General features: G+C 42.1%; 1 protein-coding gene across 1 annotated transcript; it reads right to left on the reverse strand.

The window, feature by feature from the left end:
* Nucleotides 1-2,448: 2,448 nt before the first annotated feature.
* On the reverse strand, nucleotides 2,449-15,014 carry LOC144464112 (polymeric immunoglobulin receptor-like). Its single transcript, XM_078169729.1, has 5 exons — nucleotides 14,920-15,014; nucleotides 13,019-13,366; nucleotides 9,502-9,825; nucleotides 7,117-7,269; nucleotides 2,449-2,651 (listed from the first exon to the last, which is right to left on the reverse strand). Exons 1-5 carry the CDS (start codon nucleotides 14,972-14,974, stop codon nucleotides 2,635-2,637), a joined length of 897 nt encoding a protein of 298 aa, XP_078025855.1. The 5' UTR covers nucleotides 14,975-15,014; the 3' UTR covers nucleotides 2,449-2,634.
* Nucleotides 15,015-15,286: the final 272 nt, after the last annotated feature.

Genomic DNA, 15,286 nt, shown 5'->3' on the forward strand with positions numbered 1-15,286 from the left:
GTGAAGCAAGGAGGAAGTGTGAGGGACGCTTCAGTCTATTAATCACATTGTTAAAGTTCATAATTTGTGTTTAACTGTGTTTATAGTAAACATGAGATGTTATATTAATATATGTGTCAAAAATCATAGAAAAGATTTTCAGCTTTTACTCGAGATTTCTTATTTTAAATATCCGTCCATTGGAATGGAGGGTGGATCTGAACGTCTCTAATGATACAGTCAGCGTATGATGCATCCTGTTGATTATGACACACTTTTCATCTCAGGAGGTTTTATTTATTTTCATTTCACAGATAAGAAACAATAAATTGTGAAGACAATAAAGCCTCCACAAATTGGCATTTGAAGTCTTGTGTGATTTATTCTGGCTTCATATGAGTCGAGGAAAAGTCCACTAGCTGCTAGGCTAATTTATACAATGTAAAATGTCATAGGCTTGTGCTAATAATGTTAGCATGTTGTATTTGTGGGGAAAATGTGTCCAGATAAAGACAAGTGTTTGTCTGTGAATGCTGCGAGTTATAGTGAAGCTGATTTGTGTTTGAAATTGTCTCTATTAAGCCATTTTTAATGTGTGTTTAATGTGTGTTTTGAATCAACTGAACTTTACAGCACTTCACAGAAATCGACTAGTGTTTTGGAGGTGTAACTGCAGAGTGACACAGCAAGTGACGTAGCAAGCATTTTTTATTTGTGGCATTCAATTAAACAAACGAACAAGGCAAATCACTTTCTGTGTGATCGGGGCCTAACGACAACAAATGAAAGAGTTCCATCATTTCATGTTTTAATGATTTTTAACACTTGGATTTTCCGGATATTCTCCCACATCAGAATGAAGACGCTCAAACCATCAGAGCACCAAAACCGTTCACAAGATTCCCAGATTTCCCCAGGTGAAGTTCTGCAAAAAGAAGAGCAGGTTTAAATGACAGGTTTTCTGAAGGCAGTTTGGTGCAGAGGCTTTTAAGTTGGAAGAAACAAATCAGTGCCTGGACGGTGTGTAATGAATGGAGACAAATTTATCTCTTGAACAGATTTGCATAAAAAAGTACAGTCTGTCAAACCAAGAATTTTTTAAGTATTTGCAACTCAGTAGTTTATTAGTTTAGTCAGAAACTGTTAAAAGACAAAAGACAACACAGCTGTGGTTCATCATATATCATCAGGCACTGTGAGTCCATCTTAACTGTATGCACCTTCACCAGATTTGGGTACAGTTAGGAGACACGTGTCTGATGATGTGAGAGTTCTGGAGGGTTTGTAAGCAGTAAGCAGGTCAGACATGTAGTTGGGGGTTAAACCATTCAGTGACTTGTAAACAGTAGGTGTGGTTACATGATGGCTTCTCATTCAGAATGAAATGAATCTGAATGAAATCATTCGGAATTAAAGTCTTTCCAGGTAGTTTACATGGGAAATATTCATTCCCAATGAGGGTTTACACAGGAGGAGGAGGAGGTGAAGGGAGATAGAAGACCGTGCTGTGGTGAATGGAAACTGGTGACTGCAACGAGTCCGACTGCTCTATCTCAGCCCGTTGCTATGCGTGCTATATACGTCATGGCGCCAGAAGGGCAAGGAAACGAGCATGTGCAGAAAGACTGGAATGAACTTAAAGAGGAATGAGTGTATACAAGTGCGAGAAATTCTTTCATTGGGAATTAGAAACGAAATATTCCAGCCCCTTACATCGGATTGAATTTTCAATCACATTGGCCATTTTCATTCAGAATTAGGTGTTTACAAGATCACTTTTAATAGGAATGACCTTTTATTCCGAATGAAAAGGGAATTAAACTGTCCATGTAAACGCACTCAGTGAGTAATATTCTGAGGTCAATTCTGTACTTTACCAGAAGCCCATGAAGTGATCTAAGAGCAGGAGTAATACGTTCATTTCTTCTTGTCCCAGTTAGTACTCTGTCCGCAGCATTTTGGATGAGCTGGAGTCGTCCTACAGTTTCTTAGGTAGTCTACAAAGAAGGACATTACAGTAGTCTAGCTGGATCTCCATGAGTGTGATCAGTAGCGTCTGTCACAGGGATCTCAGTCTTGTCTTTGTGTAGCTGCAGGACATTTTGGGTCATCCAGTGACTGGGCACTCGGTGTGAGACCCAAACTTCTGATGCTGCCCTCTGTGCTAACAAAAGGACACATGGAGGTGCAGTATGTGGGCAGTGACAGCTACAATGTTTAGATGGACGAATCAATCCTCGTACGAACAGGGAGTATAAATGAGCCTTGAGTTGTACAGATTAAATGTTAACGCACATCACATTATAAGTATATACTGACTGCAGAGATGATTCCATTATCACAGCTTTATAAATCATTGCTTCAGTCAAAACCTTTCTTCGCCCCCTCCTCATACTGCTGCACCCTCCAGTCACTGTGTCTGTCTCTCTCAGTTATTTAAACACTGTTTCCATGAAACCTCACGTCTTGTCGGGTCAGCCACTGATTCTGTGGAGAAGGAGCATTTCCTGGGTTGTATGGACACATGTAACACAGCATCAGATACAGAACCACAAACATCATCTGTGCTCAGTCTGTGTGGGTGTAGCAGGTTTGTCCTAATCCCTGCTGGTCTCGTAGGTGGAGTCTTCACATGTGGAGGCTGGAGCCAACTCCTTATAGATGACAGGGAACTGAAAATAAAATCAACAACTTTACCAAGGTGGCAGGAAATGACATCACAACAGTAATATAGTGGCAGCCAGAGCAACAGATCAGATAACGTGTCATAGTCGGGACTGAGTTATGTGAGCTGCCGTCACAGGACCTGACTTATACAGTGTCTCTCTCAAACTCAGTGCAGACTAATTTGGGTTGATGTTTGAGCGCTGCTTGGTCGGAGATGGACGGTATTTTGTGGTGGCGCGTCATTGCATCTCATGGGTAAAGCAGCTAAAATAAGTTGAGCAGGATTGTGTTTCCATCAGTGCTGATCGCAGCCAGAGGTGATAAATAATAGTGACTACTGCAAAGTCATTTGACCTGCGAATGAATGCTGATTAAAAACTCCTCCACTGCATTAAAAAGACAGATGTTAGCAGGTGTTAGTGGGTTGTTTGTGCAGTGGGAAAGGGCTTTTAATAAAGTTATTTTTCCTGGCGAAGGTCAGAGAGATGAGTGGCGGTTAGGTTGCAGAGGACTTTGAAGGTGAGCAGAAGGTTTTTGTAATCAATCTGGTATTAAACAGGGAGCCAGTGTAGTTAGATGAGTTTGGGGTTGATGTGGTCGGATGATTTGGTGCAGGTAATGATCCGGGCAACAGGGTGTTTAGCCCTGACAGCAGCAGCATGCTGGGGACTGATATGATTTGTACTTTTGCCTTTGTCTTTGTGTTTTTTGGTGGGACCGGTGGTCCAGTTTTCTCAGCTTATTTCTGGTAGGTTTAGTGGCTATGGTGGTTTCGATTAGAGAGGAGAGCTGTATTTAACCTTTGTAGAAGAGACGATGGAGTTCGTCACGGCTTTAGAACACTTTGAAGTGTATGTTGGCTCACCTGGCGCTCCTGTGATCATTTAGACGGACCATAATCCTCTTGTTTCTCTCCACAGAACACATAACAGATGTTTAATGAGTTTGAGTTTGGGTGTGCAGACCTTCAGTGTGGAAGTCAAACAGATCTGTGGCAGCGATAATATTCTGACTGACGCACTGTCGCGCCTGTAAACAGCTGTTTCCTGAACACTGTATTCTGATCAGTACGTCCTCGTGACAACCTTGTTGTCAGTATACACTGTTCAGAAACATAGGGTGGGGTGTTACTAGTCTCGTGTGACCAGCCTCACTTACTTCGGAATGGGAGTCTGGGGACATTCGTCTTTTGTTTTGTAATAGAAATGGGCGGGGATATCCAGACTATGTGACGGCCTTGCCATAGGTACAGCACGTAAACGTCTGCTATAAATCCTTAATTTCTCCAATCTTGTGGATGTTGCAGCTCTGCAATATAGCTGAATCAAATGAAATCATATCCATTTTCAGTCTTTTCTAATTAGACCTTGCTTGGTTAATTTTCTAAAAAGCTGAATGTTGTTGTCTGCTGCATCCTGACTCATTGTGAGTATGTGATTATGTAATGAGCGTTTAGGGGTTGTAACAGAGTGATGTTACATGTTAGAAGAAGCCCTATCTGTGTGTGAGACAGTCCTGGATGCTAATATATCAGTTTACAAACTATAAAGCATAAATCTAACCTTTGTGCTGTGTGTCTGGTTTGTTATAAAGACAATCTGACATATATTTATCTGATAATACTGAACTATGATATTGGGACTAATTAGCTTTACTTTGCATTAAAAAAGAGATGCTGTTCCTTTATTTATGTCTTCTACATCATCTCCTGGTGAGGGTGATCATTTAGTTACACAGCAGTGACTTAACATTTTGTTCTGTATGTAGGCATCAAATTAATACTTCAGGTTTCAGGGTTATTATTTCATGTGAGTCATACAGAAACAAATAGTTAGCTTTAGTTTCCTATGAAAGATCTGAAATGCCTAAATTAAACAAATCAAAGCTATACACCTTTTATATGTATTACTTATTTATGTATGCATTAAGTGTCATAACTAAATGAATAACACAAATTAAGTGTTTTTAATTGTGAATGAAATTTTCCATGCCACAGTCTGTGCCTTCCCTTCATTCCTCATGTGTCAGCTGTTTCCTCTCCCCTCTGTGTCTGTGTGTCTGGACATGGCTCTCATCAGTCCTGCTGCCAATCTGCCTGCTCACCTGAAAGCCTTCCACTAATCAACCCCAGCAGTACAAAGATGCCGGTTCCAGCCCACGCTCCACCAGATCCTCCAGTCTACCTCGCTGTACTAACTATGGCCTGCTTGTTGCTTATTGCTTTTTTCCTCTTCAGTTTTTTGCCTAAACCTTGTTTCTCTGTGACACTCACCGGTCACCCATTTGCCTGCCACTCCAGCCTGCCAACCGGTCTCCAGCCCTGCTCAACACTGCCTGTCCTGTTTCCCCCGAGTGCCCTGGATCAACTGAAGACACCCCTTCTTGCTTTATTGAAAATAAATCCACTTTAAACTGCACAGCTGTCTGAGTCAGGCTTTCGGGTCCAGTTCTCTCTAAACTATACAACAAAAATCTAATTAAAACACAGAGGATCAAGTGAAGAGGTGATTTGCAGTATTGTGCAGCAGAGGGCAGCATAAACCTGTCGATACTCAATGCAAAACGCTGCCAGCAGCTTTTATGAGCAGGTGCAAGGGAGCTTTGTCTTTTTTAAAAATGTCATCATTTTAGACTGCAAAATCAACTGTCGCTGGAGTAAGATGGGAAATTTGCTCAAGTCTACATGTGTCTAAAGACAAGGAACCATTGTCTCAGAAAAGAGTGAGAAACTGCAGATTTTCTCTTAAATGTAATGTTACAGTCATTTGTTCTATCGTGTTGTGGAAGATGACAGAGAAGAGTGAACAGTTAAAGAAAGTCACCACTAGGGATGAGCGAGGACACCGTTATCTGTGTCTGTAATCGTTCAACCAACTATATTATCTGTATCTGTACTCAAAATGGACGGCATTAGGACCGCACTTGGTGGAGTTTAAATTGAAACTGGGTTGGACCTTGAAATTTATATGAATTGATCAGTAGATGCTATATGTATCACTCTTTATAAAATAATTTACATACAACAATCTGAGAATTAAGCGTCAAGGCATTTTTGATGAAAAGAGTGAGAGATTAAACACAAGTACCCAAATAAGGACCTCCTCTCATCAGCCGTACAGATACTGACACATTTTACTGGTACAGTATTTGCATTTGTATAAAGAGCATTATCTGTAGCGGATACTTGGTAATTTAATCAGAGTGTTTGGCTCAGTCCTTTTCACCATGTCTCTGCTTTGTGGGGTGAAGCTCCATCGTGTCTTCCAAATATAGAGGAAAAGCAGAAAAACAGCCAACAGTAACACAGCAACCAAGGACACACATACAACCAGAGGCAGGAAGTAACCTTGGTGAGAGTCATGGGCGGAGGCTGGAAAAAAGAAAAGAGATGGAGAGACAGACGCCAAACAGAAAATGTCTTATTCTTGAAGTCGGCAGGAGAGAGGACTGACAGCCAGACAAACTGTCTCTTTAAACCAGAGGTTTGGACTTAAGTCACGTGACTTGGACTTGAGTCAGACTCAAGTCAGAAAGTTGATTACATAAGGTTCATTTGCCCCCTCAGTGCGGTTCGTTTGGGCAGGTGTGAACACAGCAATCACACTCAGGTGTGCACCAAAACACCCGGACTGAGACCTTCTTGAAGAGGTGGTCTCAGTCTGGTTACAAACAAACTCTGGTGCTGTTCGTTACAATAGCTAAAATCAACCTGCGTGGTTGTCCCTCCATTGTGACATTAGAAAGCCTTGCATTTATCTTGCAAGTGTACTCTTCTTCAATGTTTGTTTACTTCCTAGATTTTTCCCACATGGAAATTCTGACCAATCAAGACCAGCTTTCTCACACAAAGCATTTGATCCATCTACATAGAGAACGCAGATAGAGCCGCTACGAAGTCCCGTCTTCATGCAGCCTTTGCATTTTTAGACAGAACCGAAAAACGACAGCATCATGCTGGTACGGCATCATGCCGGCATCAAGCAAAAGAGGTGTGATGGGGGTGATGTAACACAACAGTGTCGGCCTCTCGTGTGACTCGTCCTCTGCTCGGAGGGTAAGGAGCTCACAGACCTTATTGTTTTCCCAATTTATGGACATTTACAGCCTCTGTCCTTCTTCTTTGAGTTAGCTGCTAACTGCTAACTGCTGCTTTTTAAATCTCCTGCAGTGGGTTGCATAATACATCACCAAAATGTCGCACCCAACCTGCCCGTGATCCCGTCCTTCTGGCTGTCCTGTATAGACATTGTTCTGATGCTGTTACTACGTAATGCCGGCTTAAAGGCGAGACAACTCTGTCCCTCCATTCTGTGATACTACCTTTGACAGTATAGGCTTGAAATTCCTGCCTGGAATAGGCAGTGTCAAAGGGATCATGACCTGTTCAGGACTTTAGTGGAAAGACTTGAGTCTTAGTCCTGACTTGCAAACAATGACTTGGTCCCACTGTTGCTATCAACTGTTGTGTACCTTTAAGCTGGTCAATGTCTTCAGGGAAAACTGCTGAAGGTGTGAAACCTCCTGAGCTGGACGTAAAGCTCTGAGTTGCTGTTGGTGTGGAGTCTGATGGGACTAGTGCTGAAAATGGTTGAAGAGTCTGGTTTGGACTGGAAGTGGTTGGAGCTGTGAACAACAAAAACACGATGAAACCATCAGATACTGAATCAGTACTGAGGCAGAGAAATCCTGATGACAGAAATTAGATGCTGCTCACAGACACTCTCATTTCACCTCTGTCACCTCTCTGTTTCTAGTGATTCAGTGTAGGTGTACACACATTTGTCAGGCTGTTCTCACAATTTTTTTCCTGTTTCAGACGAAAAGCAACACACAAAAATTCCTACATATCCAACATACTTTGAAAAGCTGCAATCATGTGACCAATGTGCTGAGGGCAGTGAACAAGGAAGCAGTCCAGAGTGCTTGTAAGGAGGCAGGTTGTGTGTTCGGATCCTCACCATATTTCTTTTCCTAAATCTCACCTCCATAACTGTTTTTGTTAATTACGTAACTGTACATTAAGGACGTTAAGTCGGTCATGGAGGCCCAAATCTTTAGGACATCATACAAACTGTTGTGCATGCATTTTTTGTAGGATATAGGCTATGAAGCGTTCTACGAGAATATGTTGAAGTATTTTGTAAGCACTGGGCACTGATGGGTGTTTAAGGGGAAAGGTGAAATGACTCGTGGACAGGTCACGAAAAAGCCAGACTTTTACCTGGGACTCTACCCTGGAGTCGAGTGTTTGGATCAGTGTGAACTTTGAGTGAACTTTGAGTCATTTTAAGGAACGTCCTCACCATGTCTCTTTTCCTGAACCTAACCTCAGTAACTTTACGTTAATAATGTAACTGTACGTTAAGGTCATAACGTCATTTGTGGGGCACAGATTCATTGGATATCATACAAACCCTTCTATGACATTACTTCTATTACTAATCTGTGATGCTTTTAAACTTCTGAACTTTTATTTTGAAGTGATAACTGCAGGGAAAGTTAAACTCTCCCTTGTGGTGCATTTCATTTTATGCTTCCTGTAAAATCCATAGAAGAAGAAGTTTGACAGGAAGTGATGTTTTCTCTTGTTAGGTCAAGTATGGCCATGTTGCTTTCATGAAGCCTGCTCAATCCACTGCTATTCCTTTATGTAGGGCTGTAGTCAACCAAAGAAAATCTTGGACGACTAAAGTCGTACATAATCTTCAACTAATCGATTAGTCATGGAAAAAAAAAAAATCTGCACGTTATTTTTAACTTCTGCGGTGGTGTGTCTGTGTCACTCTGCAGTTCACCTCCAAAACACTAGTCGGCGGTGGAGGGCTGTGTTAAGTGCTGTAAAGTTTAGTTGATTCAAAACACACATTAAACACACATTAAACATGGCTTAATAGAGACAATTTCAAACACAAATCAGCTTCACTATAAATTGCAGAACTGACAGACAAACACTTGTCTTTATCTGGACACATTTCCCCCACCAATACAACATGCTAACGTTATTAGCACAAGCCTATGGCATTTTACATTGTATAAATTAGCCTAGCTACTAGCGTCTAGGTGTTTTGAAAACACCCCCATTTTCACAGGTAACTTAGCCTGTCCCCCCCGCCGCAGGAAATAATGGATTAATCCTGGAAAGCTGTTGATGTAGCACTTTTCTCCTTATGAAAGTAACACGGCAATTATTCCACCAGTGAGAATTTGGTCGGACGAGAGCATAGCGACCAAATAATCGACTAGTCGACCAGGAGACTACAGCACAGATGTTTTATGTTTGTTATCAAGTGATTATTTTAAATGATTTTGGTTCATATTTCGTGGAGTAGGCTACTGAAGATCATTTCTGGCTAATTGTGGCATGTCTGTTGAGTGTGTTACCAACAATACCTTTGTTTATTTGATGTATAGTAACTAATTACAGATAATATTTACCTTGATGATACTGTAGGGGTTTTAAAAACATATCCTAAACTAATTTCTACGTACTTTCTCATGTACCTGCACGTTATCCTTGTACCAGAATAACTGGTGTTCACCTGTAAATAAAAGCCTGCCTGAAATAGTATGATTAGGTGTTTAGCTGTAGATGTCAACATGAGCCCTCAGAGAAAATGCTGAGGGAGAGCAGAACAGTTTTTGATGACCCTGTCTACCTCAGCACTCCTCACAGTGTCACAATCAGATAATCAAATTACAGAAGAAAAGATGTCACTCATTATACATTGTGGGATCTTTAATGTTACTGAAACAATTATTGTCAGTTCTTTAAAAGTCATTGTGTGCTGAACAGAATGTAGTGTACGTGGATCATGAGGAAACATTTTCATGACATTCAATAAAACAAAAACTTACCGTCTATGACAAGGATCTGAAACCCCAACTCTGAATCTGGAGACAAAGCTCTGCCGTAACCACACCAGTACCACCCTGTGTCCGACTTGGTCACCTGTGTGATGGTCACATACAGTCCAAATACAGACCCTACTTTGTATTCAATGCTGTATCTGCCACTCTGAGCTCTGCTGCCGTCTGTTTCAATGAGAATGTCTTCGTCGTGCTCACAGTCGTCCTTACACAAAAACTTCCACCTGCCGTAGACAGTTCTGCTGCAGGGATATGTGATTGTCTCACCCTCAGTGTCTGTGTGGATAAAATCAGAGTGTCCAGCCAAAGCTGCTGTTGAAAAGATGAACAATCGTTAGCTACTGTTCATACTTCCTGCTTCACATTAACACAGATGGGTGTAGCACCAAATTCATAAGCAGTCTCTGTGGGCCCCCCCACCCTTCTCATCTTGATCCACGTCTCTCTCAAGCACCTCTTAACATTTTTTTACAAAGTTGAAATGCTTTCTTTACCTTTCCTTCTTTTCTTTCTTTCCTTTCTTGGGGAAAGACATGACGGTGTATGTTGGTGCTCCAGCAGCTCTAGCTACATCTAAGGCCCTGACACACCAAGCCGATGGTCAGCCATCGGTCAGTGTTGGACAGACCGTGAGCGTCCCCTCATTGGCCCCTGTTGGCTTTTTTCAGTCCAATATACATGTTGAATCGGCGTTGGCGACGGCAGTGTCGTGATCCTGGGTCCTCGATTATATTCTGTTGTCTTATAGATTTGTTTTTGTTTCTGTTCCCTGTTTCATGTTGTTCATTCATGTTTAATCTGCTTCCTGTTTTATTTTGTAGATTCTCTCCTCATGTGTCATGTCTGCTTGTACTTCCTGTCTTTGTGTGTTTTCTGTCACACCTGTCTCGTTAGTCCTTCCCTGTTCCCAGAGTCTTCCCTTCACACCTGTTGCGTATTAGTCTTGTCTGCTCCACCCTAGTGTTCCCAGACACACCCTTGTTGTTAGCCAATCTCCATTTCCCTCCTTTTGCCCGTGTCCTCCTCCAGCTGTGTCTCATTCTTGTGATTAGTTTTCTGTGTATATACCTGTGTGTTACCCTTTGCTCTTCGTTAATTCATTTGCGTTCATTCCTGTGCTCGTCCCCATGTTCTTGGTGTCTCTCCCTGCTTCATGTCTGCTGTCTTGTGTGTCAACATATTATCCAGTTTGGTTTTCAGTTTAGTTTTGGTTCTTCTGTCATTTAAACTTTCTGTTACCTGTTCTGGATGTTTTTTTATCAGCTTTATTGAATGAAATCACTCTGATATGCAGCTCAGCTTAGCACACGAGAAGAAAAATGCAAGTAAGGAAAGTTAGCAAACAGCTAAATTAAAGAGGGAGTGAGATCGAAACAAACTTGTTCCATCTTTAGCAGAAACACTTCCTTATGGTTTTTGTTATTGTTCACTGGCGCACAGTAAATATGCTCTGTTCTTTCAACACTGGGTTGTGTTGTTAATGTGCTAACTGGCTAACTAGTATCATGGCGGTCTCCTGATTTCCCTTTTTGAATGACGATTACAGGCGACCGACATTTGCTGGTGTGGAGAGTTATTTCCTATTACGCAGGCGCAAAACATACATGTTGGTTGGCCGTTGGCTGTCGGCTTTGTGGTGCGTTCATGTGCAACTTTTTGGCCAAGACACGGACGACAAGAGGCAATGCAGCAGTTGGCTTTGTTGGTTTGGTGTGTCTGGGCCTTTAGAGACAAATCCTAGAGCAGGGGAGGACTCAACCATTTTGCACCTTTTAGGGGGTGAGCACGGCCTCAGAAAGCTTTCACTAGTTTTTTATACAGAGTTCAGTCTTTAAATGATTAATTCAGTCAGGTTTAATTTAGTTACTGCCCAGATAGCGCACACACACATCTGGCCGACGTCGGCCTGAGGACGACACATCGGCCCTGAATTTATAACGTCTGACAAGCGTCGGCCGCATGGGCGGATATCTTTAAATTTAATACTCTTTTGTCCCAGGTCATCAAACGTCTCTGTTACGTCGGCTTTGGGTCGGCCCAGTGCCGTAGAATGTCTGCCCACATACGGAAGTCGCCACAGAGGTGGAATTTCATCTCTGCGGTGTTTGTTTGGAACTGAGCTCACGGGACACAGCATCTCATCACAGTTGGTTTCAGGTAAGCTAACTGGAATAAATTGGCAGACAATAGCTTTGTTGTTTCTTCTGTGACCATTAAAAGAGGTTCCTGGTGAGTGGCGAGGCGCGACTGGGTGTATATAGCACATGTCCCCACCAGCTAACGTTATCTTTCGTTAGCTGATAGCTAGTTTAGTGGTTTAGCTCATGTTAGCTAACAGGCTACAACTGTGGTGTTTCCATTTTATTTTCCCTAGTTGACGTTATCTGCTCATCTGGTTATCGTGAACACTCCTTTTGGGTTAAAGTGGAAGTGCCCGGAGCTGCCACCTGTGGTCCCGCGGCCCCCCGGCCTGACCTCCGGGGCCCTGGACTGATGCTCAAGTGTGGGTGACAGAAGCGGAGGGGAGCGGAGAGGAGCGCGGAGGTGAAATAGTGAAGTTTAAGGATGCCTTCGGTATGTTGTTAATGTGATTTTTATGGGCAATTTATCAGTCGAGGTCTCCTCCTCTGCAAAGCAAACTGACCCGGTGGCTACAGGTAATAGCGCAGTTTTGAAACCACTGTTTTTCCGAGATGAAGGACTGATTGTTGAGCTGCTGTTAACAGTTAACAGAGTTAACAGATCCCGTTATTTAAGAGTTTCCACACTAAATGAAGCAGAGTGACGGACCCAAAGCCTTCAATCTCACTAAAAGACAGCTGAAATGCTAAAAAAAAAAAATACAGTGGTGAAGTTGGGATTTGTTTCTTGAAGTTATGTGCTCATCATCTTTTCTGTCTCTTGCAGGCTGCCAGGAGAAGCGGACTGGCCGTCAGATATTGTTTGTGGAAATTTGAAAATAAAGTTTGTCAAATTGACTTTTGTCTCTTCATTGTGCACACTTACACACAAAATAGGGTAACAGTCAAGCTAGTTTTGAATGTTAGCACTGATTTCTCACATTGAATGGTGAAATATTTGTAGTTTGAAAAGTCCGACCTAAATGAATAAAGGTCGTAGTTAACGAAGCATATGAATATTAATGAAGGAGCACCCACTGAGCACAGCTTCTTTTATTGATCGTTTGAACGTCGCGTGGTGGTCATTTTCGATTAAAGGCCGACGTCTGAGCGACGTCTTGGCAATGAGCAAACGCTCTCCCTGCTACGTCTTAACGATCTAAACTTGATACATCGGGCCGATGTCGGCCAGATGTATGTGTGCTATCTGGGTGTGCTAATTACCTAGAAATAAGGAATTGCTAACAAAACCAAACTTTTGATTCCAGGATTTTCAAGGGCCCCCTCTCATTGGGGCCCTAGGTAATTAGTCCCATTTTCCCCCACTATGTCTGTCCACAGAGTCAGACTGGAAGCTGCCCAGTTCAGTGAATATAGAAACTTACCATCTAAAACTCTGACTTGAAAGTCGTAGTATGACCATGGAAGGAAAGTTCCGCCCAAACCACACCTGTACTGCCCTGAGTCAGACTTGGTCATATTTGTGATGGTCACAGTCAGAATTCCTCTTGTAGAAGTTCCTCTTCTGTATTTGATGCTGTATCTGCCGTTCTGAGCTCTGCTTTTATCTGTTTTTATGAGAATATCTTCTTCTTTACATTCGTCCCGACAGAAGAACTTCCTCTTTCCAAACCGAAACAAGTGGCAACTGAGTGAACCAGTTCCTCCTTCAGCTCCCGTGTAAATGTTGACTTTGGCACTGACGAGCCCAGTGTTCCCACCACACAGTGCTGCTGGAAAGATGAAGAGAGAACACTGATGATCAGTCCTGTCTGTGAGTGTGTGCGTAGACTTACTGTGAAACAGACTGCAGGTTAATGAGGGCTAATCCATCACTTCACAGAGAAGCAGAGATGATACAGAGAGCTGTTAGCAAAGACCAAGTGTTCATGTAGACAGCTTTTTAGATTTAGTCTTGAGACGAAAATGTTGATTAGTTTTAGTCACATTTTAGTCATTTTTATCCTTCACTGTTTCAGTCAACGAGAATTCATGACATTTTAGTCATATTGTAGTCATTATTTTTTCAATATGTTTTTATCTTTAAAGTAAGTGAGGCTAATTCATGTATTCATTAGAATCGAGGTGACAGTTGTATAAAAATTTAATTTAGACAAATAATTTGTGCACACTCCCAAACTGTCATGTCTCCAGCAGTGTGTGACAGGTTTAAGGGCTGATTTACGAGCACACACTTACTGATCATCATCTGAAAAGCTCAACATCTCTCTTTTTATGCTCTCAACAAATAACTAATGTGAGCCAACTAGGATTTGTCCCCAGGTTCATTGTAAACTCTGACTTATCCATGTGACTGTTAAGAAGCAGAAACATAACTTGTTTTTTCATGTGCAACATGTTAGTCTGGAGGTTTAAACTGGTGTCCTCTCACAGAGTTGGTGATTCAAACTAAACTTTCATCTCTGTCAGAGAAAACTGATCTGAGTTCAGACTGTTTACTTACAGCACAGCTACACTCACAGATAACTGAGCCTCCTACCTGCCTGTCAAACACCATCAACCCACAAACCTTCTCCAGTCCGGACTGAGTGGAGTCCTGCGGGGTGAAGCTGTGAAGGCTGCGAGCGGAGCTAGCTGCTAACAGCCACCGCTGCAACTAACAAACTCCACAAATCCATTCAGCAGCTCCACCATCCACAGTCAGACACACACGGCTGATTATTTACTGCTGAATTACAGCTCACAACATCCTGGTGCAGGCTATTTACTGGAGTTTACCAGCCTGTCGCTCGTGGCGCATTTGAAGATAATAACAAGCACTCAGCTTTCAATGTCCGATAGTCCACCACTAACATTTTCATCACGTCTTCTTGTCAGTGAAAATTAAACATAGATTTTGTCTTTTTTAGCTCGTCATTGTCTCATTTTCATCATGGGAAAAAGGTCGTTGACCAAAAATTTCCGTCTTCGTTTTCGTCAACGAAATTAACACTGCAAAGATCAACTTTTCACTGATTCAGCTGTTGTTGTACTTGCAGCTGTGGTGTTTTGTATTAGTCATCCTCTCTAACATCAACTGCATAAACAAGAAACAAACAATGGCTGCAGACTGAATATTTGACTGTGGATGCTTAAATTAGTATGTGTTATATTTCATTATAATGGGCTAGAAAGTTTGTAAAAATGCTTCAGCAGAAACTAGTAACAGAAAACATCAGAGGGCAACAGGACATCTCAACAATACAGCAACCTAAAAACATGTCACCAAGAAAAAAAAGAGACAGTGTGTGGTGCAGCACTGAAGAGACAGTCAGGTAATCCTCACCTGATAAGAAGCAGAGGAACACAACACAGTGGATATTCATTCTGAATTTGATCATGATGGAATAAAACCTGGAGAGCTGTCTCTGTCACGTCACTCCTTCCACTCTCTGTCTGTCTGATCAGTCAGGAAGCTGAAGGCGCGTTACATTAATGATTTACCACACTTTCACTTCACTTCTACTTGACACTGACAGATGCCCCAAAAACGCTTGCTAACCTGTTTGTTTCTCTCTTTAGCTCATATCTCACCTGTGGTTCTGACTGATTGCTGCCTGTGTGAAGGCAGAGGTGAGCACAGGTAGCCTACTTGCAGCCCTCTTTGACCAAAGAATCATTTTATTTTTTCTTGTTGTGAGAGAGAGATACGA

Source organism: Epinephelus lanceolatus, chromosome 8 (assembly GCF_041903045.1).
Source record: "Epinephelus lanceolatus isolate andai-2023 chromosome 8, ASM4190304v1, whole genome shotgun sequence".
In the NCBI taxonomy this organism is placed as follows: domain Eukaryota; kingdom Metazoa; phylum Chordata; class Actinopteri; order Perciformes; family Serranidae; genus Epinephelus; species Epinephelus lanceolatus.

Bases quoted from the DNA above. Each gene is read 5' to 3' on its own strand.
- LOC144464112 (XM_078169729.1), bottom strand. From the start codon at position 14,974: ATGATCAAATTCAGAATGAATATCCACTGTGTTGTGTTCCTCTGCTTC. The intron at 13,367-14,919 runs GTGAGGATTACC...TCATCTTTCCAG, and splicing joins GTTCCTCTGCTTCTTATCAG to CAGCACTGTGTGGTGGGAAC. The intron at 7,270-9,501 runs GTAAGTTTTTGT...TGTTGTTCACAG, and splicing joins TCAGATCCTTGTCATAGACG to CTCCAACCACTTCCAGTCCA.